General features: G+C 43.3%; 1 protein-coding gene and 1 long non-coding RNA gene across 4 annotated transcripts in view; one reads left to right on the top strand and one right to left on the bottom strand.

Annotated features, from left to right (window-relative positions):
- Nucleotides 1–222: 222 nt before the first annotated feature.
- The window catches only part of HPSE2 (heparanase 2 (inactive)), a 536,390-nt gene continuing 510,143 nt past the window's right edge, over nucleotides 223–26,469 (bottom strand). For all 3 annotated transcript variants that reach the window (XM_039871547.1, XM_039871548.1, XM_039871549.1), the window contains 2 exons: nucleotides 20,515–20,661; nucleotides 223–1,669 (listed from right to left, as the gene is read on the bottom strand). In XM_039871547.1, coding sequence (XP_039727481.1) covers nucleotides 1,504–1,669; nucleotides 20,515–20,661 — 313 coding nt within the window. In that variant the 3' untranslated portion in view covers nucleotides 223–1,503. The remainder of the gene's footprint in view (nucleotides 1,670–20,514; nucleotides 20,662–26,469) is intronic.
- LOC120609226 (uncharacterized) lies at nucleotides 22,443–26,213 on the top strand. The gene is made up of 3 exons (XR_005654705.1): nucleotides 22,443–22,677; nucleotides 23,027–23,289; nucleotides 23,573–26,213. It is a non-coding gene; the product is annotated as an uncharacterized LOC120609226 (long non-coding RNA).

Raw genomic sequence — 26,469 nt, 5'->3', positions numbered from 1 at the left:
CCCTCCATTCCTATCCTTTCACGACAGCAGAAATTGTATCACTCTCTTAGTTGGAACCCTGTGACGTTGTCAAATAGCGCCTTCTTTTGAAAAAGCATCATTATATCACTTATCCTGACAAAGAAAATCACATCCACAGAAGAGAAAGTCATTTTAGTCGTGGATGGTTCGCAAAGACCCACATACCCCTTGCATCATACAGAAGGTCCTCACCGTGAACTTTGGCTCACTCCGCTTGCCCCCTGGGAGCTTCTCATCTACTATTCCACGGTTTCCCCAGCAGACCTGTTTCCAGAATGAAAGCTTTGTTCAGTGCTCAAATAAGCTGGTCTGGGACAGGAGGGACTTGGCCAAATTTAATGACCAGATTAAATCTCTGCCCAGTAAATGCATAGAGAGGCACACAGCTACTTGGGAAGAGGAATAAAGTTTGGGGTTAGTTGTGTCTTACAGTGAGGACGTTTGATTTACACCTCTGGTTTTTGTTGTTGTTGTTGTTGTGGTTGTTGTTTTTTAATGGTTTTGGTCAATGTAACCATTAAGGGCTTACCCTTAATAAATATTCTCTCAAATTTAAGGCAGGTCTAATTATTGGCTTTGTTCATTTGGGGTGTGTGTGTGTGTGTTTGTACATGTGTCATGGTAGTTTGGTGTGCTTTCTCTTTGTACTAAAAGTCTCTCCTTCCCAGCCACATGACAAATGATAATTACTTTTTGTGGTGCCTAATATATTGCCCTCCACTCAATGAATATTGTTACCTGACTCCCATTCCAACCCTGGGGGAATCAGGATTCACAGAGGAATAGAACCTTCTTACAAAATCTGGAGTATGATTGCAATTTTACTTTTGAAGCACCCGCTTCCCAGAGGCATAGCTGGTGATTGATGCCACTGTCAGAAACCCAGAGGCACACACTCATATACATCAGCCGGAAAATTACATAAACAGCTCACCCAGCAGGCCAGTGCTAACTCACCCACTTGCTCCCTTCTGGGAAGAGAGCTGATGGGAAACCCAGGGCAACAGCGGGGAACAGGCAAAGGAAAGGAGTTGAAAGAGGATCGGGCTCTTGAAGGTCCACAGGGTTTTTTTCTTGCTCATCTTCTGCTGAGGGCAGCAGCCACAGGTGAGGGTGTGGAGTTCTACTGCTGTGTGACCAGCATCGTGGGTGGTTGTTTCATTTGTCCCGGGAGTGTGCTGCGAGCTTGTTTTCATGGTACGCGCACAAGGATACATACAGCTCTACACACATACCTTCATCCTCATATAGGTACAGATGATGTCCGCATTTTCCTTTGGGGTGAATGTGACCTACGTAGGCTAAGCTCATGCTATGACATTTGTCTTTTTGGAGAGCAAGTCTGTGTTGATTCCAGCAGGATGTGGCAGCAGGGACTGGTTTGATGCTAAGAAGATGTCTGAAAAATAAGGAGACTATTGGGGCGGAGGAGTGGAAAGCAGTCCAGCTGGCCCGGGGGCACCTTGTGGGTGTGGGAGTGGTTTATCGGTAGCGGCAGGCCAAAGCGTTGACATTCTTGACCACATAGAAGCCCATGGTGACTGGAGGGATGACCAATGTCCGGCCGGCCCGCAGGGGGCGGGGCTTCAATTCTGGGAGAGTCCCATCGTCCACCATCACTAAAGGCTGGCCGTTCAGCTGCACTGACCTATGGTGAGGAAAAACGGCACGAGACTCATCATTGCATTATAAGGGAGCCACGCAACAAAGCCTGGGCAGCCCCCCGACTGTTGCCAGCCTGTCTGATATGTGCACAGCTATCACTTACTGACACTTGCTATGCCCAGGCTCTCACCTAGGGGCTTTATTTTAATAATGAATTCAAACATCTCAGTGACACTCTGAGGAAGGAACAGTCATTATCCCCATACTACCTGCAGGTGGTAAGTGATTTGCCCAAGGTCATAGAGCTTGTAGGTCTGGGAGCCAGGATTTTGAACATAGGTAGTTCAGTTCCACAGACACATCATTTAGACAAGTGACAAGTCTCTGTGATGCGGAAGCTGAAAAGTGTCTCAAGCCTATTTTTTTAAAAATCAGAATAACATGTCAGTTTAACTTTTCTACTTAAAGAGTTTTTACCAGTGGAATGATGCACATGCTTAAAATAATTTTAAAAATCTCCTACTTAACTCACATTTTTAATTTATTTGACGGATTAAAGAATTGACATCATATTACTTGTATATGTTCTGAAGGACAAACATACCTAACAACTCTACATTTTCTAATCTAAGAATGAGTTTTCATACCTAATATTCAATAGATGTTTCTATTTTAGCAACACAACAAAGGAGGTGATAAAGTGAGTATTTGTATCACAATTCACCCATCTTGCCTGCTTCACTCTTCCTGTGTACCCCCCATCTGCAACCCTAAGAAGGGAGCCACATACATAGTGCGCTTAGAGAGCGAAGGGCAGCAGACCACTCATCCTGTGGTACATCCTGATTCTGGCCTGGGGTACAGAATCCAGACAACTTCCCAGCTGTTCCTGACTGGGGAGTGACTTGTATAGCTATGTACCCAGGTCGAAGCTCAGTTTTAAGGGTCAGTAGAATTGGCCAGAACCAGGCCACCAGTGGGAAAAAAGGCTGTGAGTTACCCTCAGAAAATCAACATTGCATAGTGCAGTTTCTGGGCTGTGCCCAACCTCCAATGTGATAGCATTGCAGTGATATCATCTGAGCTGTAAAGAGAATTAAGTGTTAGAAATTTATATAGAGGTCTTTGTTTAGTGTTCTTTCTGTGCTGTGAGTGATAGACAGGTTTAGAGAGAGATAATCAGACCCATGCCCAATAGAGCAGTGAGTTCCCAGAGATAAGTGTGTTGTAAATTGCTCCCAATGGAGAGTGAGGCAGAGAAGCAGCTCCAGGCCTGGGACTGCACAAGTAAGTTTGGGCCCAGTTCAGATCTGACAGGCCAAAGCGGGCAGCCTCCTTCCTCCGGTTGGTATGACTAAGGAACCAATGAGTGAGGAGGGGACTCCTCCATGGACAGCCAGGCCTGCTTCTGGGAGGTGCGGGGGTGGGAAAGATCTGAAGCCGAGTGTCGACCTCACCAAATACGCAAGGAGCTTTTGCTCCACATTCGAGCGACCCTCTCTGGTGAAGAAAGACTACTCACCAGAGTGGGAGGCAGGGTGAGGAGAGGAGGCTTTTTTGTAAAAAAGAAAGCCCAGACTTGTCTTCACAGTATATTTTCATTATTTTATTTCGGGTGGTGTGACTATCCATCAACCAGACCTATGCTCTGTCAAATGCAATTTCAATAATACTAATGAATGTTTCCAAAGCATACTCAAATTTACACCACTTCTTTACTTGAAAACCTTCAATGGTCCCTCTTACATACAGAATTAGGTAATGACCTTTTAGATTCAGATGATCCCAGAGTGTTGGCATCTTTGGGTTCTGGGAAGTGCAAAACTAAGCGTGATAGGCAAGCCTTTTAGTTTCTATACTAATAATGAGTCGTTATTTTGGAACAGGCCTCATGCTGATATCTTTCTTGGTTGGTTAAAAAGCTAGCACAGGTGTGTGGAACCAGGAGCATTGACAAGATTCTGGACTGGTGTCTAACTCTAGGAACCTGACCACTAACTTGCTAGAGAGCATAATGAGCCATATAAGTGGGAGATGGTGTTTTTGTTATTCTTCTTTCTTTTCTTTTGCCGTTTTGATGGGTAAACTTTTTAATCCTTGTACTTGACTGTTCTGTGGCACTGACAAGTTTCATGCCTCTCTGCTTAAAGTCCTCTCTTCCTTTGGCTCCTGTGTTCAATTTTGCTCCTTCATTTCTGCACGTTGTTTCCATCTCAGGGGGACTGTTCTCTTCTACCTGCCTCTCAGATGCTGGGGTTCCTGGTGCTTTGTCCTTGGACATCTTCTTTTCTCACATGATGTACTTCCCCGGGTGATATTACCCACATCTGAGACTTTGATTATCCACATGTCAGATGCTTCCCAAACCTGTATCTCTAGCCTAGATCCTTCTCACGTGTGTATCCCTATTTAGCTATTCTATAGGGACATCAGAGTCACTATGTCCAAAGTCAAAATCTTCTACTCAAACCCTGTTGTTTTCACTGCCTTTTCATCTTTGTGCTGGAACCACCATCTGTCCAATTATCTAAGCCAGAAAGCTGAGAGTCATCTGAGACTTCTCTCCCTGTTCCTATATCTAAGGTCACTAAGTCCAGTCGAATCTACATTTTAATATTTTCTGAATCTGCTCCTTTCACTGCTATTATTGTAGTTTAGACCCCACCCCCTTGCTTGCCAGATTGTCGACAGAGAAATCTGTTGCCTCACTGCTTCAGGCTCTCCAAATCCCCACCATGTCCACTTGAATATGGACAATGACGCCCAGCTCCAGCTACCTCTCCAGTCTCAGATCCTGCCGGTACTCTTACTCCAATGTTAACTAACTGTGCATCACAGACCTCTGGGTGTGGGTGTGGGATGAGCTGGCAGTTATTATAAAGATTTCATCAATATATGCATGAATGAAGACTGTTTTACAATAAAACATTGTTAAGTCTCGCATATAGATGAGATATCTCTCAGATGAAAAGGTAAGTAGATATTGTCGGGAATAAAATACTCAAGTTTATTTAAAAGTATAATAAATATTTTTCAAATGTGAATGCCAACAGACACTGTTGGGATTAATAAGATACAAGTTGATTTAAAACTGTAATAAAATTCCCAATAAGATTTTTTTGGGAGTACGAGGGTATCTTGTGCTTTTTTCAAAAAAGGAATTTTAAAAGGACAATTACTACAGTGTGTAAGGGCCATGACATCTGTTGACGTTACAAAGGAACCCTTCTACGTTTGAAGAGGCCAGCGCCCTTGTCCCAGCAAGACCAAATGAAATGACTTGCAGTTCGGCTTCCAGGTGGTTGCATATGGACCTCCCTCTGTTGCACTAACTACTTCGGGCCTTGTAGAGCCTGCTCAGGTGTTGCTCCCTCCGAGGAACCTTCTCTGACCCCTGGGTTAGGAGCCCTGCCTCTGGGCTCTCTTGTACCCAAAACTTACCTATAAGCACCTCACGGGGTTTTAGTGTTTTACTCACCCTGTCCCTCCCTGGACTGTGAGCTTGGTGCGGAAAGGGATCGTGTCTTTCATCCCTAAATCCTCGGTGCCTAACAAGATGACTGGCAGAGACTGGAGATGAAATATTTTCTGAACAAGTGAATGGACTTTCGAGGCTCTTTTGCATTATTTCTGGTCTTGCTGAGTCGAGTTTCTCCAGCTCTTGGAGGCTCACTGAGTGTCTTTATAGATTTCATTAACGTACCAATTACTCTTGCTCTCAGTGGCTCTCAGATGTTAGCTGAGACCTGAATAATCGCCAATTCTCCAGTCATTCACTAGATACCTTATCCCAACCTGACATGAGGCCATTGATCATTGTTAGTGTTTTTCATCCTTAAAAAAAAGATCTATATGACCATCTCTTAGCTAAGCCAATATGAGTTAATTTCGTGAGACCTCAAGTCCTTATCTACAAAGTCCCTTCATTATAAAGATGGACTGTGTGCTTTACTACCTCCATTCTATTTTTCTTGCTTACATTTCTCTTTTAATATTTATCCTATTTTCCAGTGAAGTCATTTCAAGCTTAATATTACAAGCTTCCATTTTATGCATTGAACAATTTGTAAATTTGCAAACATAATCACGTTAATGATAAAATCACGGATTGTCGAGCACCATCTACGCATTATGCTATGATTTACTTTGACTATGGCTTTTAGTCCTTACAACTACCAACTGACGTAAGTGTTAGCATCTCTATATTACAGATGAGGAAATCGAAGTTTAGAGGTGTCTAAAACTCACCTGAGTCACACAGCCGATAAAGGGTAGAGCTTAGATTGTACCTTTCACCATAGTCTTATTCAGCCTTCCTTGTGATTGCTAAAGAGCCCTGTGAGGTACATAGGGCAAGGTTATAATTATAATTAGTATTATTGTAACTTTACTGTTGAGATGAGGTCAGAGGGGTTAAGTGGTTTGGGCAAGGTCACATAGCTAGGTCTCGTATTCAGGCCTCCTGACACCTCTTTCTACTATTTCATGTTGTTCTCCAATTCCAGATGGCACTCACCAGGATCGTGTTTCTTTCTTTGAAAACTTCTCATCATATTTCCATCATATTCTGGGACCTCCTTACCAACCATGGCTTTTCAAACCAAATGCTAAATGATCCAGTCTATGTTGAACTATTTCTCTTAATTCCCTAGCTGCTGAGGGCATTTAAATTATCCAAATATTAGGACAACTGGGTTTTATCACCATCTGTTTTTATAAAGTCTGAGTTACTTTGAAATTCCTAAAGTTGTTTTCTTTATTTTGCATGCTATTTGAAATGGAATTCAATGTCTCAATTTGGAATCAAGCCCTCTGCTCCTCAGGTCTCTGTGGGAGTCCCTTGGCCAGGTCACCCTCCTTCCCCCACCACCTGTCTATCATCTCTGGTCTTCATGTCTTATCATGGTTCTTGATAGATACTGAAGCAAGCTTTTGACTGTTTTGAGGTCTCGGTAGCAAGTCTAGTGAGGATGCCCTTTGTGAGTCCTGTAGATAAACTGCTGGACTGCGACCTAGCTCTAGGTGGACTTTTGTGGAGACAGAGACGGGGGAAGCCTGTGCATTTTGGGGAGCAGTCTCGGGACCTAGTGTCTGGTTCTGGTTGGCATATTTGGGGCCTTGAGTGGGAGGTGAAAGGACAGAGATAACCAGTTCTGCCTCAGCCACTAGAAAAAGTGATTTTTCTGAGCTTGGATTTCTCATCCTGTAAGATAGACTAGATGAACTCTAACATTCCTTTGAACTTAAGCATTTTCAGGCAGGTGGCCCACAGCCTAACAGCTCGCCTGAGGCAGATTTTAATGTCAAATTCAGTGATCCTGCACAAAAAGAAATCCGATCATGACATTCACCTTCCTAAATGTTCAGTGGCTTCCTGCTAATCTTAGAATGTTGTCCAAAGTCCTTACGAGACCCCACAAGCAAAGCCTCTTACGTAGTTCTCCAGCCCCTTGGAGGCTCAGTCTAGCTCCTACTCATTCTAGCTCCCCGCCACCCACCATCTCCTTTCATTCTGTGCTGCAATCTCTCCAATCACGATCTTTCTAATCTCAGAGTTTCTGTACATGTTCCCTCTGCCTAAGACCTTTTCCCACACTCCTTCCCCCTCCCAGCTTCCTTTTCCTGGCTAACTCCTATTCATCCTCCATATCAGATGCCTCTCAAAAATATGCCCATATTACTCAGTACTTCCCAGGTCTCAGTGGTTATCACGCGGTATTGGGATTGCTGACTGCTTGTCAGCCTCTCCACCAGACAGACAGAAGACCATGTGTCTGTCCTATGCATCCTGCACTCTGCTGTCCACCAACACACACAGTAGATGCTCAATAAAAGAAGGACTGGATAAAGATATGTGGGTGGCAGAACTACAACCTATATGGAAAGACACTGGACTGGAAAGTCGGAGACTGGGCTCTGAGCATGACATGTGCAGGCCTAGATACGTCACTAGTTGGCTCTAGTCTGTTTCTGGATTGCTAAATGATGAGAGAGAGGGTGGGAGGGAGGGAAAGGAGTAGGGGCTGGGGAAAGGGAGAGAGAAAGAGAGCGAATAAGAATCAGCGTGTGTGTGTGTGTGTGGGGCGGGGTGGTGTTTAGGCTACCTCATCTTCCTTTGCTCAATAACCCGCACACCTAGTTCTGACTCTATTCCAATGTGCTTCCCCCTGTGCCACTAGAGGTCACTCTTGCTCTACACAACGGTGCCAGAGAGCCGGACCAGGCGGTGGCTCCCAGGAAGCAGAAGCAAGTGTGTTTGCACCCACGGCCCGCTTTTCCGGCCTGGGAAGGCCGGGAGTTGTGCCCTGCGCTCGGCCTCCCGGAGGAACAAACCACAGGATCAATTAAATCCCAATAAAAACTTTGTTGCGGTCCACTTAGCTGGGGGCCCACCCGGAATAGGGCTATTATTAAAGAAAATGTGTGGCGCGGGGCTGCGATTCCCGCTCCTCCCGGCCAGTGTGCAGGGAGGCGGTCCGCGTAGGTGCGGGGCTGGTGGCACCCGAGACTCAGCACCCGGCTCTCGAGTCCCCTTTCCCCGGCGTCCTCCAACCCCGTGTATGTCCCCCCGAGGACCCCTGCCTGAGTTAGGAAGCCGGTATGCGCAGCTGCCCTTCCCTTGTCCAGGTCAGGGGCAGGTTAGAGGCAGGAGGGAGCCCGGCCAGGTTTGAGGACAGAGGGGCCTTGCTCCCCTCCCCTGCTCTGGGAGAGGCTGCGTATCTGGGGAAGCTTAGCGAGCAAGTTCGTTTGACATGGCCAGGAGCAATCGCTACCCCGCTGAGAGCATTGCTCAGGAGTGCTGGAGCAAAGGCTGTAGGATGGTCGTGACCCTTTCTGGGGCACTCCTACTCCTCCAGGGTCATGGGGAGGATTACTTCCTCCCAAATGTGTCCTGCAGCATTTCTCCTGTGTGTTTATTGCTCTGCCTGGAACCTGGTAGAATTTGTCAAAAAGCATGCTCTTCCCTCCAGGCCCCATAGGAAGTGTCCTCCTCCACTGCAGCCTTATCTGAGAGCCCCAGCTGGAGGCACGTTCTTTGGTGCTCCCTTTTAGCATGCATCCTCTCAGCTTTATTTAATCCATGTTCAGGAGTCATTTTGCCTGCTAAATAGAATTGTTTCATTTCTTAATTTTCAGTACCATGTCGTTTAGTGCCTTCTTGCCTATGCTAATAGTTCAAATTAATGTTTGTCAAGTTACACTCAGTCAACCTCTCTAGAGTTCTCACGGGGCTGGTTGGACACTCCAATCCCTTCCTCTATTGTTGTTAAGGAGAGGAGACTGTAAGAGCGAGTGAGAGAGAAAATGCCATAAAACCTTCCTGTTTCCCTTACCCCATTCAAAAGCCCATTACCATATATGAAGTTCCTGGCCACTGAGACACTTTGGAGGCTGATAAGATCATCCACCCTTCCTCCTACTCTTTGAGTGCATATTGAAACAATGAGGTGTGTCGATCGACCTTTTGTATCACTGAGCAGAGAAAACACTAGGACTCCTTTACACAAACAGAGCTGGGTTTATAGGCAAGTTGTGAGAGATATAGGCTTTTCCTGTTTGCAGTCAGGTTTGGGGGTTGTGATTTGATCTGTGTTCCATCCAAGTCTGTGTAATAATTGTCCAAGCCATAAATGGGTTTCTACCATGTGCTTCTAATGGTTTAAAATAACTTAGCACACTTGGCAGACAAGATGAGAGCCCAGCTAAGGAACCTAGATTTATCCTGATATTGTTAACAGATGAGGGTATCATCTGGGGGAAGTTTGGGAAGAGACTTTGATTCTGTGACCATGTCAAAGCTCCATGTCATAGGCATATCACACTCAAACCACAGGACACAATAGAAACTAGCTATAAAACTCATGGGGACTTTAATATGTGGTTAACTCTGTTCCCTTCCCATTGTAAAGAACTGGTGCCATGATCATTGACATTCACAAGTGGTGTGTGAGGGACATTACTCATATTCCTACTCTTCATTGTATTGTAAAGATTCAATTATAACAGACGTAGTCATTACCTGCTGAGATAGAAAACATAGAAACATGCAAATGTGTGGTCAGGTATACTATAACTAACACATTACGTGAGGAGAGAGACAGGAGGAAACCAACTTCTTGGCTTGGATTTAGAGTCCTCCTGCATTCTGGCCTTCATATATTTTTGTGGCCTTTCCCTTCAGCCCATGACGTGTCTATCTTTGTCATGTGAAGTGATGTGCCATGCCCCCAAGCAAAATGGCCCTTGAACTTTTGTACTCCTAAATCTTTAGTAAATTCAAGTTCCCTCCAGCATTTCCTAGACATAGGACAGGGTCTTCTAGCTCCTGCTCGACGGCCCTCAGCCCTGAGGATTTTCCAGATTCCCAAGTCAGAATTAATTTCTCCCTTTACACTCTGACTCTCCTATATTTACCCTCTTGTGTTCTGTCTCATCTTACAGTTAAAGTATCCTCTGTGGTGAGGGACCAGGTTTCCTCACATCAACTGTGCGAAGCTGGGAGAGACAATGAGGGAGGGGTTAGGAGGATCCCCTTTGCAAGCAGTCAGCAGGTGAGATAAAGAGTCAGGTAAGAGGGTAGGAGTGTGTGTGTGTGTGGTGTGTGCACACGCACAAGTACACAGATAGGTTTTCCGTACGTAACAGTATGATATAGGGTCCATAAGCCTTAGTTCCATAAGGTCATGGCTCTTTCAAATGTGTTAAATCAAAGGGATAAGTATCTGTTTTATTGGATTTTGACAGTGTTCTCTATAATACCAGGGGCACTGGTATACCCTCAATGAGGAAAAATAAGACGTCCCAGGTGGCACAGGTTCTGTTCCACAGTCCTCAGATGTCCAACTGCTGAGTGCAGTGACTGAATCATTCCTGCGGACGTGATCAGGGAAGAGGTAGTCTGCCAAGCGATTGTCGGTGTTTGGCAGGTGGTGCACAGTTTGGCGCCCTAGCCCCTTGACTGGAATGAACTGCATCCTGTCATGGGCTCCCAATGCTTGGCAGCCAGAGAAATACTGATGCAGGGCCCAGGCCCTGCTATAAGAAAGAGGTAGATCAGGACTTTTCAGTTCCCTGGGGCTTGCATTTGTCCATCACCCAAACCACAGCCTCCGGAGGGTGTGGAGAGAGAAGACGAGGGCTATCTCTCAGTCCACCAGAACGGCCTACATGCTCTGCTTCCCTGCCCCTCAGTTTAGAATCAACTGCTCAGAAACATGCTAGCTGTTCCCTACGGTGCGCATTTACCAGTATTTCACTGGAGTCACCTGGAACAGAATGGCAATCTCTGCCTGCAATGAGGTTCCCCTAGTCAGTGGGGCGGGGAGACCACAGCCCTGATGGACAGCTGTGCGGAGAGACTCCAGCTGCTGGGAGTGAGCTGGAAGAAAATGTGTTTGGAGCAGAAAGCATGAAAACTCTTAGAAAATAACAGCAAAAACCCTGGATTCCTAAACATCTTGGTTTAAGATGTCGAGTCACCATAAAATATAAAAGCATTTTATAATCCTCTAATCTGCACAGTGATCTGTACATTACTAATCTGGGAGTTAAAACAAAACAAGGAAACTTTGGGGAGCCGTACACATCCTTCCACTCAGTTGCAGAGAACCCCTGGGGGCTCATGGCATGTTCACACCTTTGGCAAAATGGCTTAGTGCCTGAATGAAGAACAGAATCTGGGTGAAATCAAAGATGGAAACCATAGGGGATCTTGTTCCACCCCTTTGTAGAGGGACAATGTTTTTCCACCTCGGCCATAGATTTGAATCACCTGGGGAGTGATAAAAATTACTTGGCCCTTGGGCCCAGCCCAGAGATTTTGGTTTAATTGGTCTGGGGTGAGGCTTGGGCACTGGGGTTTTTAAAACTCCCCAGGTGATTCAAAGTACAGGCGCGGCTGAGCACCAGGGGTAGAAGAAAGAGGGAATACGTTTGCAGCTGGGGGTGGAGAGGAAGTAGCTTTCTAACCACCTTCTGAATTTATTTTAAATAAAACCAGCTTTTCTTACTCTTTTAGAGTATCATGTCAGAAGGCCACATTTTTTAAGTCAAAAGGAAGATGTGAACTTTGAAAAGGCATGCTTTTAGTTGAAGAGTCTGAGATGAGCATGTTTGCTGTTTCAATAGAACTGCTTCACGTCTTCCCTCTCCTTGTGTTGTGTACATTGGTGAGATGAACAGGTCTCAGCGCACACGTACCAGGGAAGTGTGTGTGTGTGTTGCTTTACAGGATAGGTTAAGAACGGAATCGGGTGAAGCATCCATACGGATAAGAAACTCCGTGTTTCTTTAACACTGAAAAGAAAACTTTGTCCTTTTCTTGAAGTGCAAGTTCTATAAAGTCATTCAGATTTCTCTCAGGTGTGTCCCGGAGAGCTCCCTACAGAGCACTTCAAGCTCTCTTTAGGCAAGAGGAAGCAAGAGGATTAAATGTATCGCTCAGAACCTTCACTATATTTTCTAGATACGTATATAATTATTTACTTAGATAATGCTATATACATTGGTTATTAGCTACCATCTCTTTCTGAGCCACGAACACCCTCAAATGAGCACCTTTCACTCTAATTTTCAGCGAGTAAGCTTACATTCACTAAAGATTTGTAAGGTTCGTTTCTCTATACATTTACTTCTCTTTTTTTTTGTTCTTCTACAGACCGACTTAGAGCCTTAAGTATAAATATTTTTATGAATATACATACTCACATATATTTATATCTCTACATTTGCAGCGTCTATTGCAGACTTTCTGAACTGGAACACTAACTTGCGTGTTGCTGGTTAGACAAAGCATCACATTCTCGTCACTCAGGGAAGCTCTGAAATCTTCTCACCAGCAGGCATCTTTCCTGCCACTTCCTGCCTCTGCAGCTTATCTTTTCTCCTAAGGGGCTCTGAGCGGCCTTTTGAAAGGGCTGCAGATGGTGTAGGTGCATCTGCACTGGCAGAGCCTTTCCTCCAGGCAAGAAGAGGCCTCTATTCTAACCCTTATCTTTTAAAAGGATTTTTTTTTTTTAAATGACATTTTAAAACTAGCGCCTGAAGCCCTGTGTGGGTTAACAGGTTTCTTCACACACTCTCAGCTTGAATAGCACAACTATTGATCTTCTTTACCTCTTATAGGACATCAAAACAAATTCCAAATGTATTAAAGAAACGAAGATAAAAAATGAAACAAAATAAACTAGAAGAGAAGAAAGATACATATTTTTCTGATTTCAGGAACATAAATACATACACATATATGTGGAATGGAAGAAGCCACAAAGCAAAAGATAAATATATTTAACTATGTAAAAAGGGAACGTTTCTATATGTCAGAATAATACCCTAAAAATGAAATAGATGAAAAATAGCAAATAAAATACTGGAGAAAATATTTCAAGACATATGATAGATAGTAAAGGGGAAATTGCCTTATATTAGAAAAAAATTTTAAATCATTAATAAAACAATATCCCCGTAGAAAACTAAGCAAAGGACATAGAAAATTCATAAAAGTGACACAATACTAATAGACATAAAATTTTTCAACAACACTAATACTCAAAGAATACAAATTAAATAAGAATATTATTTTTCATTATAAAATTGGCAAAGATTTAAAAATCTTACTATTCTGTATTGATGAGGTAAACTGTAATAACAAAATGTTCATATTTCCTGCTCCTTTTCAGACCTCCACAGCTCAGTTTGTCTGAAGTGAGAAAACAACTGCTAATCATGTGACATAAGGCTCCAAGTCTCAGTGGTTCTAAGGTGAACAGGACAGTGAGCAATCTGTAAATCAGGCCGTTTGAGGAATGGTTGAAAGAGCGAGAGTGTTCAGCTTTGAGACTAGAATTCTAAGGGGAGACATATTGACAAGTTATTATAAAGAAGGTGTAGATTTATTCTAAAACAAGGGCAGGAGTGGGAAGAGAATATGCTTTGGCCACATATAAAGAGGATCTTTCTTACCATCAGAGCCGTCTAGCCCTAGAGCGGGCCAACCAATGACATGAACAGTCTCTTCAAGCAGAAGCTGACAGGCTTTCTGTCAGGGATGTTATAGAAGAAACATCTTAATCTTTAAGAGTACTTCCAACTTTTTCCTCTATAGAGTCGTTTCTTAATAAGTGTGGATTTTTCAGAGTGATATATTTTAAAAAGAAACTAATTTAAATGATCCCAGGCAAATGGAGATAATTGAAACCTGCAAGGAATACATACATCTGATCAACCGGAGTTCAAAAACTCCAGGCACCAACTAATATCAGCAGTAGAGAATTTAAACACTTAGATGTTTTGAGTCTGCTTAGATGAATGGAGTAATGGCCCTTTGCTCCTAGAAAACAGGTCTTCAGATTGTTTTTGAGTGTGTAAGAAGTCTTGGTATAGAATTCTTAGGGTTAAGGTTTTTCCCAAGGCTCCTTTTGCCAGATCTGTCCATGTCCCAGAATAAATGCAGTGCTTCCAGTTACCATAAGGGAGAGATTGTGGTGGGTCAGGGGGTGGCCAGTTCAGCCCTCAGGACTTTTCACACCAGCAGAGCTCTGAATCTGGAGATGAAGTATCAGAATGTGGTCTGTTCCAACAGGGACATGAAGTTATTTTTAAAGTCTTAGCACCTGGGAGTTACTTGAGTATTTTCAGAGCCATTCTGTTTGGCTAACATTAAAATGACACCTCTCTAAAGGCATGCAGTTTGATGCCAACGTTTTTCTTTGATATAGGATTTAATGAGAGTGAAATCAAAGAAAAAGTTGTATCCCAGAGGGCTGGGAAAAAAAGTATGTAGAAAAAGGAAAAAACACACACAGAGATATTTATTTCTTCCCAGAATAGGCAATAAGATTCTTGGTCCAAACGAGCCTTGAGATTCCTTCAGCTAAAATCATGGCAGCTGAAGGAGAGGCTCATGCAGATATGAAATTCAAACACTTAATGTGGAACCTATTACCCCCAAGGCAGAAATACTCATGGCACCATCCATAGGCTGCTTCCTGCTAGTTGTTTGTTTCTAATAATAGAGATGAACTCTTTGAGGGCAGAGACCTCAGAATCCTTTCTCCCCTTCTCCTCCAAACATCTCACATTAAATAGTTTTTGAAGGCTGGGTGCTGACATGGCCTGTCATTAGGTCTATCAAGAGACATTCGGATCTGAAACATTCATATTAAACTTTACATTCGGACTTTTTTCCTAATTTGTCTACTTGGGATTCCTGAGTTTACTAAGAGTTGTGGGACCACAATTCATTTAACATGTTCGCCAGATTAATCGCTACTGCAGGTTCAGCTGCCGAAGAGGAATAAGTTATTCCTGGCATGAAGTACGATCTCAGTAAGAGTTGGTGAATGGATGAAGATATATACTCTCCAGCTGCCCTGAGAAACCTCCCCTGCCAGCATCTTTCCCTCAGAGATGCATCTCGGAGGGTGGGCTCCATCAGGAGTAGGGCAGCTGGCAGTGTCTGTGTGTATGGGGTCAAATACAATACACTGAGATTTATTTTTAGAGACCTTAAATAAACCAATGTATAGTCACTCCTGGCAGTTAATAATCCCTTTGTTTGAGAAGAGCATAGAAGAAGTGGAATAGAATCCCCCAATTTTGCTAAGATAAAAATTTGCTTTTACTAAAATTCTGTGACTGGGAAGCAGAACCTTAAAAGCAGTCCAGAGAAGAATTTTTAAGAAGGATCTGAAATTAGGATTTATTAATGGAATAGAATGAGTTTAATCTAAAGGAAAGAACATTTCTGAGTAACCTAATACTTTTAAACTACATTCATTACATAAAAACCCTAAGATGAAATGAACCTAGACAGTATCATGACAGAGTTCAGTTATCCATACTGCATATTTGTCATTGTGTCATTATAATTTTGTATTACCAGACTCATGGGGTGCGGGGGGCGGGTAGTACAGTGTGGAACAAACCACACTGAATTCAGGGTCAGGAGACCTGGACGCTTGGTATTATCTAGCTCTATCACATAATAGTTGTGTGACTCTTGAGTAAGTCACTTAATGCTCTAAGATTCAGTTTCTTCAGCTCTAAAATGGGAGAAAGGCAGGAATTGTTCTACTTGCTTCATGGTGCTGTTCAGAAGGGTAAATGAGATCATGGCTATTAAAGCTCTTTATTATCTATAAAGGCCCAGCCACAGGCACAGCAGGCCCCAGTGTTCTTATAAAATTTAATGTTCTTATAAAATTCAGACAGGATTGAAATTGTGGGCACTCTATCCCCAGAAGTCTTTAAACACAGAGCATCTTCTGGTCCAGATGTCCTAGCCATAGACTGTCTGAGGGCAGATCACCTTGAAATGTCATTCTACTCCAGGATCCTTAGCATCTGCTGATTCCTCCAGGTCAGTGTGTCAGAACAGAACAGCCAAGGTGAGAAAAGTTCTTTTCTTCTTTTCTAATTTTTGGATAGTTTTCCATTCAAATGGAGTTGAACAAAACACATATGGAAGAACACTGGGATCTGACCAAACACCTGCTCTTGGTTTGACGTTTCCCCCCAAAAGTGAGTCCTCCTGCTGTTTGATATAAGTTGACTTGTTTGGCCTGACTTCACGTTACTTCTCTTTTGAAGGATATTGGAGATATTTATGTCTGGGGTAGAACTGATTCCCAAGAAGACAATGCTTATTGATTTGTGATCATATAAAGCACAAAGCAATTCTCTCCCTTGTAGATGGTGGAGCCCCCAAAGGTGCTCTTTGACCTACCCAGAAGGGGAACTGTGATTGTCTGGGGTATGAATGCTCAGTCTTCCTCACAGAAAGGTGAGAAACCAGGGAACATGACAGAGAGGGACATATAGCTAAAGGTTTTTTGGAGAAAAACTAGTCTGATATTACCACCACTCTCTCCTGTAACACAGTCTCTTTGTGTGGCCTTTCGGTGGCTTGAAGAAGCTACTTTGCCAGTGAGCATAGACAGGGAGGCTCCACAAGTGAACTGGCAGCCTTGAGGGGGGTGGGGGTGAGGAGGGAGTGGGGGCATGGGGGGGGGGTGGAGGGAAAGGAAGAGAATGATAGAATTTTAGAGTTTGCCAGGAAGCGGTAATCTTTTACCTCAACCTCCCACTGAGTGAGGAATCTTAGAGCACCTCAGAGATGGCCATGGCTGCTCACTCTCTGATTAATAGGCTACCTCCTGAGAAAGCCTATCCTGTCCTTGGTCAGACCAGGCAAGCCTTTGGAAAATGAACTCATTTTGTGGTGAAATCATTCTCTTTTAAATTGTACTTCCTGGTTTTCTGTCATTTTAGAGGATTCTAGGCCAAATCTGTTTTCTTTCACTTAGTAGTCCTCTGAATATCTGAAGATAGTCCTTATTTTTTTTCTCTGAATTAAATCTCCCTATTTCCTTCAGCCAACCTTGAAAAGAGTATTCCAGACACAGAACACTCTTACACACTCTCCAGTTTTCTAAAAGTTTCCCTTCTCCTATCTTGGAGTGTAAAGGGCACCCACTTTTTGCCTGGTTCCTAGAAGGAGAACTCTCTTTCTTATATGAAGAGTTGATACCTGAGTGGTGGGTCTTATGACTGGTTCACTCATTAAGATGAGAAACAGGAACCTTCGTTGTGGACCTGGGAGCCTGGGCTATGCCTGATTAGTGTCCTCAAAGTTGCTTCCTGTGCAGTACCTGATATACCTGAGCCCGAGTTCACATGGAGATACCTTTTCAGAGATTTCAAGTTATTTCCAGCCCTGATGGCAATCCTAAGAGAACGAGAATTACTCCATGTTTGCTACAAATCAAAAACATTTGCTGACATCTCCCTCCTCCTGAAACTCCAGGCCAAAACACCCAACTCGCGGCTTGAATGGTACACTGACTTGTTCTGTATCCTCCTCCCGCTTCCTCCGGACAGGAGCAATTACAGGTTCCCCTGCTCCCAGAGCTTTTCATCCTCCTCTGAGCTAATATGGCTTCAGGCTGCAGCTAGGAATTAGCAGACACAGAACACAGAGTTTGGCCCCAGAGGCTTATAAAAGAGAGAAGGAGACACCAAAGGCTGAAATCACTTCCTAGCACTTCCTTTCATCTTTTCCTGCAGAGTCTGCTGCACTGAAACCACACCCTTCCTGTGAGACCCCCATCCCACAACCACTGAGGGCTCTTGCTCTTATTAGTATTTACTGAGCAGAGAGCTGGATGTGGCACTGAACACGTACATGACAGTCCCTGTCTGGCAGCTCATAGTCCAAGATGGCACAGCACACGGTCAGCGCCACCAAGGTCTAGGATGGGACAGTTGTTAAATTAGCAGTAGTTTACAGGAGAGGAACAGAGTTAGAAAAGTGAGTGAAGGGCCCAAAATCACACAGCGAAGTAGTTGCAGGGTTAGAACTGTAATTCAATCTGTGGACTTCCAACCCCAAACTCTCTTTAATATAATATGTGTACAATCATATGTGGTGTCTGCATTTATACTTATATGTGTATGTGTATGCATGGGCGTGTGAAATTTTCATTTGTAGTAGGCTTCATTTCATTCATATGCTCTAATTTGATTCTCAGACAGGTGAGGGGGCTGAGGTTTGTTCACACAGGTAAATAGTAGCAACTAGATGCATGTCCAGGCTTTCTGATTCCAGCTCCCTCTTCTTCCAATTGTGTGACATTGTTATCTGATCTGAGTGGGTATTACCAACCCGCAGTTCAAGACCCCTGTGGAATGAAATTCTCTTTTTTCCTGTCCCTCTCTGACATTCTCAACAAAGCCATAACACAATTCCTCAGTAACATAGTGACAAGGTGAGGTACAAGATGGGGAAATACGGCATATCAGTAATCAGCGAGAGTCATTTCAGTTACCCTTAAGGACAGGTATAGGTAGAACAGGGGCCACGGTGTGGCCAGGTTCAAACATCAGGGAGTAATCCTGGGGTTACAGATGTAGAATCGGGGTAAGCAGGGCTAGAGGCCTGTGCTCTTGGTTGGTGGAGAAACAAGCTCATAAAATGATGCCACTTTCTGACTACCATCTCCTTATGTTTTAGGGTTTTGCTTTTATGCAATTCGTATGTCTTTTTATCATAATCTTAACAAATGTCTTATCAACACATTACCTAAAAAATCTGAGAAGACTCTGCTTTTGAAGAACATTCTTAGAACAGTTGTTTCCCTCTTCTTCCCCAACTGGCTGGAATTGAGGAAAAAGAAGGCAAGAGGCATTTATTGAGTATTTACTGTGTGTTGGGAACTTTACATAGATAACCTCATTTACTCTTTTCCCCATGAGAGGTTTTACAGATGAGGAAACTGAGGCTCACAGAGATTATATAACTTGCCTAAAGACACACAGCCGGCAAGTGGCAGAGCAGGGAACGCTACCTCGGCTTGTTAGACTAGGCATTTAACTAGTTCCTTCCACGTGGCACACATGGTCTTCCTGACACTGGGAAGACCCAGCTCCTGATCTCTTTGGTTCCAGAGACCCTGAGCTGTCACAATCGCTGCTCAAGAGTCAGCCCCTGTGCCAGACATGACTTTGCAGGTCATTATTGAATGGCAGGGGGAGACTGAAACATACTCATGGTCCTCAGAAAATCAGACCCAAGATGAGAATTTTTGATCTGGAAAGGACCTTACCAAACATACAGCAACTCTTAAATTTTGTAGATAAGGATATTGAGGCCCAGGGATTAGGATTAAAGGATTAACCCAGGTTATATGATTATTTAGTAAACCAGAACGGAGTCTCCTGTCTAGGATGAAGACCAGGAACTCAGCAAACCAGTTACAAACTACTGGGAAGTTGAGAGAGAGGGGATAAAACACTCGAGAGAGTTCTGCTGATATAGGTAGGATTGAGAGGAAAGAAAAGTAGAAGTAATATACATGCAGCCAGAAAACAGAGCCAGAATGTGAACCAAGACTGAAACTACAGATCTAGGGTGGGCTAAAGAAACTCAGTAAGTGACTTCCCAGATTGTGCTTCGTTCCCATTGCACATGCAGTTGGAAGCCAAATGCAAGCCACCAAGGTTGCAGCGCAACAGTGAGCAATTACAGCACAAATAGTTGTGGGCAGCTGTGGGAGTGCAAGCCACCTGCTCCAAGTTTACAGCTTTGTTAAACTTGGTAAACATTAAAAGTGGAATGGGAGTGCTCCCAGTCTGTACGACATCCCATACCCTTCCTGGGAGGCCTTACGTGGGAAGCTGGGGTGGCTTTACCCTTGACCAGGCCCTTCTCACCATGGCCTGAAGCTGCTTTCTGTTGGTCAAGGTCAGTGTTGCCAACAGTTTCTAGTAGAGACTGAAGGAGGTAGGCAGTATCACGGAGTCATATATTTATAGAGTTTGAAGGGACCACAAAGCCCCCTGAATATAATTTCTCTTCTGGTGTTCAGATAAGGAAATTAAGATATAAAGTTAGGGGCAGAACTGACTCTTGACCTTTTGTTCGGTGCTTCTTCCATCTATAAGCTCCATGAGGTTTATAGATGATGACAAATAGGGAGTTATAGCATTACAGGATGTTACAGCTAAAAGGGACATGGTTCTCTACTATTTTGGGTTGTCAAATGACTAGGAGGTGCTATTGGCATTTAGTGGGCAGGGGCCAAGGATGCTAAATAGGTTGAAATGCGATCATTCTGCATAATGAAAATTGTCTTGCCCAGATCCAGGAGTGCCCTTCTTGAAAAATACTTTGTCCACCCTTTGACTTCACGGTCGAGGAATTCAGCCTAGAGATGGGGAGGTTCTTGACCAGGGTCCTAAAAGGAGTCATTAGTCACCCAATTCCATTCCACTGAGCCCCTGAGTAAATCAGCAGCACCCTTGGTGCCTTCTGCAAAGAGGCGACTCCAGCTCCCTCCCACTCACCTCTTGCTGCTCTTGCATCTAAGCTATTTCCAGATCAGCACTTACTTGGACTTCAGACCCTCCTGTCCGTAGGGTTGCAGCAGATACTGGTGCACGAGCTTGTCCCTGAGAGTCCCAGCCAATTTGATTTTCTTTCTTGATCGGTGCAGGTTGATGATAAAAAGTGTAATGGACCCTCGAACATAGTTGTGGCTGAGATCCAGAGAGAGAGAGAGGGGAAAGATGGAAACAAAGTGGTCAGTTAGACTCTTCTAAATAATTCATAGACCCCATGAAATAGGACAACCCACAGAAAGGGCACTTGTTTTATGGTTCATGGCCACTCTAGACCTTCAAAGACAGGAAGACCTTGTTACCGTGGTTTCCTGCAAAGAAGATGCCCGCTTCCCACCACACTCCTTTTGTTTTTGTTGAAATATATTGCAATGGTTTGAGAAAACAAAATATTATTTTTTTCTGAGTATGGAAGTAAAACACACAGTTGCAAAAACAAAAGAAAGAAAAGAAAAAAGAAAAAGAAATAATGTAAAGAAACACAAAGAAGAAAAATAAAATTCTCATGATCCAAGTATCTTGAGACATAATAACATTTTGGTGGGCATCCTTCTAGTATATTTTAGTTTATTAACTTGACATATATTTACTGAGTATGTGACACATTTTACTGAGTATGTGACACATAGATATATTTCCCAGTTTTTACATAATCGGGATCACATTGTCACAGTTTTTTTCAGTTTATGAACATCTTAAACATGTTCCCATGTTATTATGTTATTATATATTCTTCTACTTATTAGAAGAATGCTAAATTCTTCAATCATAGAAATGTAACAATTTATTTAACTAATGCCCTACTTTTAGGAACTTATGTTGTTTTCAATTTTTTGCCATTATAAATGATGCGGTGGAGGACTTCGTTCATAAACTTTTTGCACATCGTGATTATTTCTGATGGATAAAGTCCTTGAATTAGAAACATTAGGTCAGGAATCACTGTATGATTCCTCACCAAATCTAGTTCATTCCCAGTGGTGCCCTGTGGCAGATTTCGTGTCTCTGTTTTACTGAACCCTAGAGTGATCACGTGATTGCCTTTGGCCAATGAAATGTGGGTGGACATGTTAAAACCTCTGGGCAGAAGCTTTAAGAGCCAGTCCATGTCTTGCCAGGACTCTTCTTCTGCCAGAAAGCAGAAGCTGCCCTATTACAGGAGCTGCTCTATTGACCCGCATCCTGGAATGAAGATGATATGGAGCAGAGCTCCCGCTGAGCCATGGCAGGTGAAGAGTGTGAATGAGAAATGCATTTTCTTATTAATAGCCATGAAGATCTGGAGGTCCTTCAGTATCATAGCATAGCCTTATGCTTCCTTGACTGATTCACACATTTTGATAATATTGATATTAACACTTTAGAAAGCTTGTACCAATTTGCTCTAATTAGTTATGTATGAGAGCACCCATCCTTATAGTCTTAAGAACACTAGATATTAAACTTTCTCCACCTGAGAGATGATGATAAGATTTCAACGTTGTATTAATTTGTACTTTTTTAAAAATTCATACCGAGAGGCAGCATTTTCATTTGCCTGTTTGCCATTTCATTTCTTCCTTTGTAGATTGACTGTTCATGTCTTTTTCCCATTTTTCTATTGATTTATGAAAACTATTTATGTATTAAAGACAGTGACCCTTTGCATGTATTTTGCAAAATTTCCCCCAGTTTTCATTGACTGATTCAGTTTGTTCACATTGTTTTTAATGTATAAAAGTTAAAACTATTATGTAGTTAAATTTACTAATCTTTTTGATTTTTGCTTTAGCTGTTTTATCCACCCCAAGGTTATAAAACTATTCACCATTTTGAAATCCTTTTAAACCAGTACAGGATATTCAGAAGCCTAGGAGAACTATATGCCTACATGGCCTTTTAGCATGTAATCAACAAAACTATAATGATTTCCTTCTCTCTTGTAGGAAAAAAGACTGTTTCTAAGGGGTCCCTTAGGGCCCCATCTGGATGGGTTAATGAGAGGAAACAGAAAAAATGACCTGGTCCTGCCTTCAAAGGGGAGTTCAGAGAAACTCTGCATCAACTTTGCCCAGAGGAAAATATCATTCCTTGCAGAAACAGCATCCCTCAGCCTCCGGGTCACTCATCTCTGCTTCTAAAGGTGCTAATTAAGAGTTGAGTGATCAAGGGCAGGTCAGTATAACTTGGATTGTTTGCTTGTTTTTAATAATAAAGTTTCCAGGGCTCATCTCTGGAGATTTTGATTCAATCCATTTGTGATTTGGGCCTGGAGATCTGTATTTTTTTTAAAAAAATTTCTGGGATATTTGGCAGATGAGTTGGGGTTGGGAACCACTTGTCCAAAGCAATCCATTAAGATTATGAGAAGAATTACCAAAGTATATCCCACTGGCTGTGTGTCAGATGATTTTTCTTGCATGTGTAGGAGGGTACATTATTGTGTTCAAGGCTTTTTGGATGCCTGCTTTGAAATTCTGATAAATTATTAAACGACTCTTCTTTCTGGTCCCTTCTCCTCCAGTCCTTCTTCTCAATCCCCTGAAGCACGTGAACTAGCTTTTGGAGGCAAATGAATTAGGTTGGAAGAGAACGCCGATTTATTTGAGCAGACTTGTGTCACCAGAGCTCTGAAGAAGGATGCTGCTAGCCTGTGTCAGTGTTTACCATCATTTAAGAGCACCAACTCTATTCCATCAATGGGCTTTAAGCTTAGTTTACCTGTGTGCAGAATTGAGGACGACACCATTAACTACAGGTACTCTGGGCTTCAGAGTGTGAACAAAGGTAGGTATGCGTGGGTATCCATCTTGCCAACTGTGGTAAGCCCTTTTGTTAACTGCCATCAAACAACCTTCTCAAGGGCCAGCAGTGGAGGAGAGTAAGCCATGTGTTTCATTAATGAGTTTCTCCTCTGCAGAGCTGGGGCAGAATGAGGCCTCAGAGACCGCAGAGGAGAAGGGTGGGAGGTGGGGAAGTGGTGACGGGAGGGAGACATGAAATTACAGCATTGCTGCAGGGAAGGCTGTCTCCAAGCTGTTTGGCAATGGTCTGATTTCCATTTACACAGTTCCCCTGGGGGAGACAAACCAGTACTGAGAGCTGGTCCAGAGACCAACACGCAAGGCTCTCACGGAACTCCTGGAACTGGCATGAACTGGCACTGAAGACTGCCCCAGCCACCCCTTTCCCTGCTTGGCTGATGGGCCAGGGCATTAAGCAGAGGCCTTTTGGCTGTGAAGACGTCTTCATGGTTGGGGAATCCAGCACCAACCTGCAAGTGCTGTGTTGAGAATCCATTCCTGAAGAATGTATATTCTCTACCCACAGAAAACTAATCTTGGAGGAGTATTCTTTCCCTAAGAAGATGGGGGATGACTGAAGGCATGGCCTGCAGGCAATTAGTACAGGTGGATTTTGGTTCTCTTAGTGAATGTCCCTTTTCGTCTGGTAGAATGTCTGTCTTGCTCCTTGTCTGACTCATGGCAAGACTTTTTCACCCGCAGAGAATCCATGTATCTGGAGTTCATCTTTCTGGCTGTTCTTTTGCTGCCTGACATCTTCTCTGTGTTGCCATGGGAGGAGGAGGAAGTGAGTCAGGGAAGGGAGGATGGAATTGGAATATTGGGATGTAAGAGGTGGAGAATGTCATGTGGGGAGGTGCATCTTGACTTTCAGATAAAAAACAGTCACTGTTCTAAAAATGTCTCCAGTGAATCTGGGAGACTAAGAAAGGGAAGGGAGGACGATGCTTTGGAATCCACAGTCATTCTCAGTGAAAGTCAATGTGCTTGAAAACTGGGTTGGTCCATTGTTTCCAAATCTAATTCAAAGTTTTTTGGTTCGGCAAAAGTCAGACCCTGTTTTGCCAAACATTTTTTCCCCTAATTTCAAAGCCCCTGTGTATTTTAAGGGAAATTTAATCCACATGTTTCTGATTCATTTACACTTAACTCATCAAAATATTGTTTTGTAAGAGCCATTTGATGTCCAAGAAGCCTCAGGAACCTTTTTTATGAGTCTTTAAAAAAAACTTCTTCTGAAAAACAGGAAGTCATGTTTTGCCAATAATAAATGAACTTGAACCCCAAAAGGCTCAATTTTGCTTCAATATCCACCAGGTTCCAACTGGTTCTGAACTTGGCTAAGGATGTCAGCTCCTCCCCAGAAACATACATTGTTTCAGCAGAATGGTTTAGAAAAAGAAGGTTTTTCCCAGTCAAAATGTATTTGTTCTCTGATCAAGAAGACCTAAAGTGAGAACTGCCATGCTGGCAGTGTCCTAATTTATTAACTCTAGAACAGAAAGCAGAAAAGCACCTGTGGTGTTGGTATGAGCATCTAACTTTTTCTCCTAAATCAATCATAATGACCCACAATGCAAGAGACTGCCATGAGAGACAGTGAGGTATTCAAGTAGAGACTGCAAAACTGTCAGGGACATTGTAGAAGGAATTTCTGTGTTGTCTAGGACACTAGGCCAAAAGATCTCTAAGGTTTCTTTCCAAATGTAAAACGTTGCATTATTAATGGTGTTATTTTCATATTGGGGTGATACCATAGAACCTTTGGAATTCAATATCACAACATAAATGCAAATGACTGGTAAGGTGCTTGGCACATAGCAAGTGTTCCATACAAGCTGGAGTGCAGGAGTCATGTTAACAGACACTTTCTTTGGGTTGTTTTACTGGTAGGTTTATATTTTCTCACCTAATCTGTGATTTGATCAAGAGTCTATATTTTTGGAGTATTGGTCAAGACTGAATAGGATTAAGCCAACATGCCCACCTGGGATATTTCTGTGACCTTAGCCTCATTGGCCACAAATAAATTAAGTGAATCAATAATGCTTCCTCGTGACTGTTGGATGAGGGGGCACAGGCAGGGCACATGGCTTCCCAGAGAGACAGAGCAGAGACAGTACTCTCCTTGTGCCTACCTGTCTGGGGTACCTGACACCCACTGATATGGAGGAGACCTGCAATCTCAGCCACTGCAATGCATCTATTGAGGGCTTTCTTTTCTAATAGGAACGAAAAGAACTTCACCCCAGTAATTATCATTAGGGCCATCCATGTGTGGAATGGGTTTAGTAAAGTCTTTTTTTTTTTTTTTTCTAATGGGAGAAGGAAAAACAGTACTGACAGCAGCACAGTGGCACCATATCCCCAGAGAGGTTCTGGAGTGGTACCAACAGAAAGCAGAGGAGAGTGGTGATGAAGAGAAAATATTGAATCTGACATTTTTTCCGAGTCCTCACATGGATACTATAAAGGCCACAAACTGATACGCCTCCCAAGAGAGACAAAAGGTGCCAAGAATAATTTTTCTCTCTTAAAGCTGGGAGTCCACCTTTCGGGTGGTTACCTCAGGGCCAGGGCAGAGACAAGGATTACAATGTTTCCTTGTGTGGCGATCAGATAACTCCAGGCCAAGGCTGTAAAGAGTCACTCTCTGTCAGGTATTGGATTGAACTTCCTGTTGAGCAAAAGGGACGTTGAAAACCTCTGGCCTCTGCCCAGACCAGCCTCCTCTCATCCACAATAGGTACTTGTATCTACAGACAAGACAACTGGCCCCTGGCCTCCTATTCTCAGAGTGATTCTTTGAAAAATCTTATCATGATAAATTAATTGGCTTGGCTCCTCTCTCATCAAGGAAGGGGAAGGAGCGTCTGTTGTAACTTGACCACTGGGGCTCTTTGTGCTATCCACTGCCCATGATCAGCCCTGATAGCTGGAATGAAGGTCTGGCTGGAGGCACTTGCTGACCCGTCCTCTCTGCCTCAAACCCCCCCTGCCCCCCCGCCCCGCCCCGGGGGTCTCTTTGCATTAAGAGAAAGAATCCCCGCCCTCCCCCAAAGGGCTGCCCACTCTGCTCCTTAAACAGGAAATGATGTAAGAAGGCCATATCTGGTCTGAGGGATTTTGCTTTAGGCTCAGTTTCAAGTTTTTACCTTATGCT

The sequence above is a fragment of the Pteropus medius genome, unplaced genomic scaffold (genome assembly GCF_902729225.1).
Source record: "Pteropus medius unplaced genomic scaffold, Ma_sr-lr_union100, whole genome shotgun sequence".
NCBI classification, from domain to species: domain Eukaryota; kingdom Metazoa; phylum Chordata; class Mammalia; order Chiroptera; family Pteropodidae; genus Pteropus; species Pteropus medius.
Note: the sequence above shows the minus strand (reverse complement) of the source record. Positions and strands in the feature narration are given on the sequence as shown.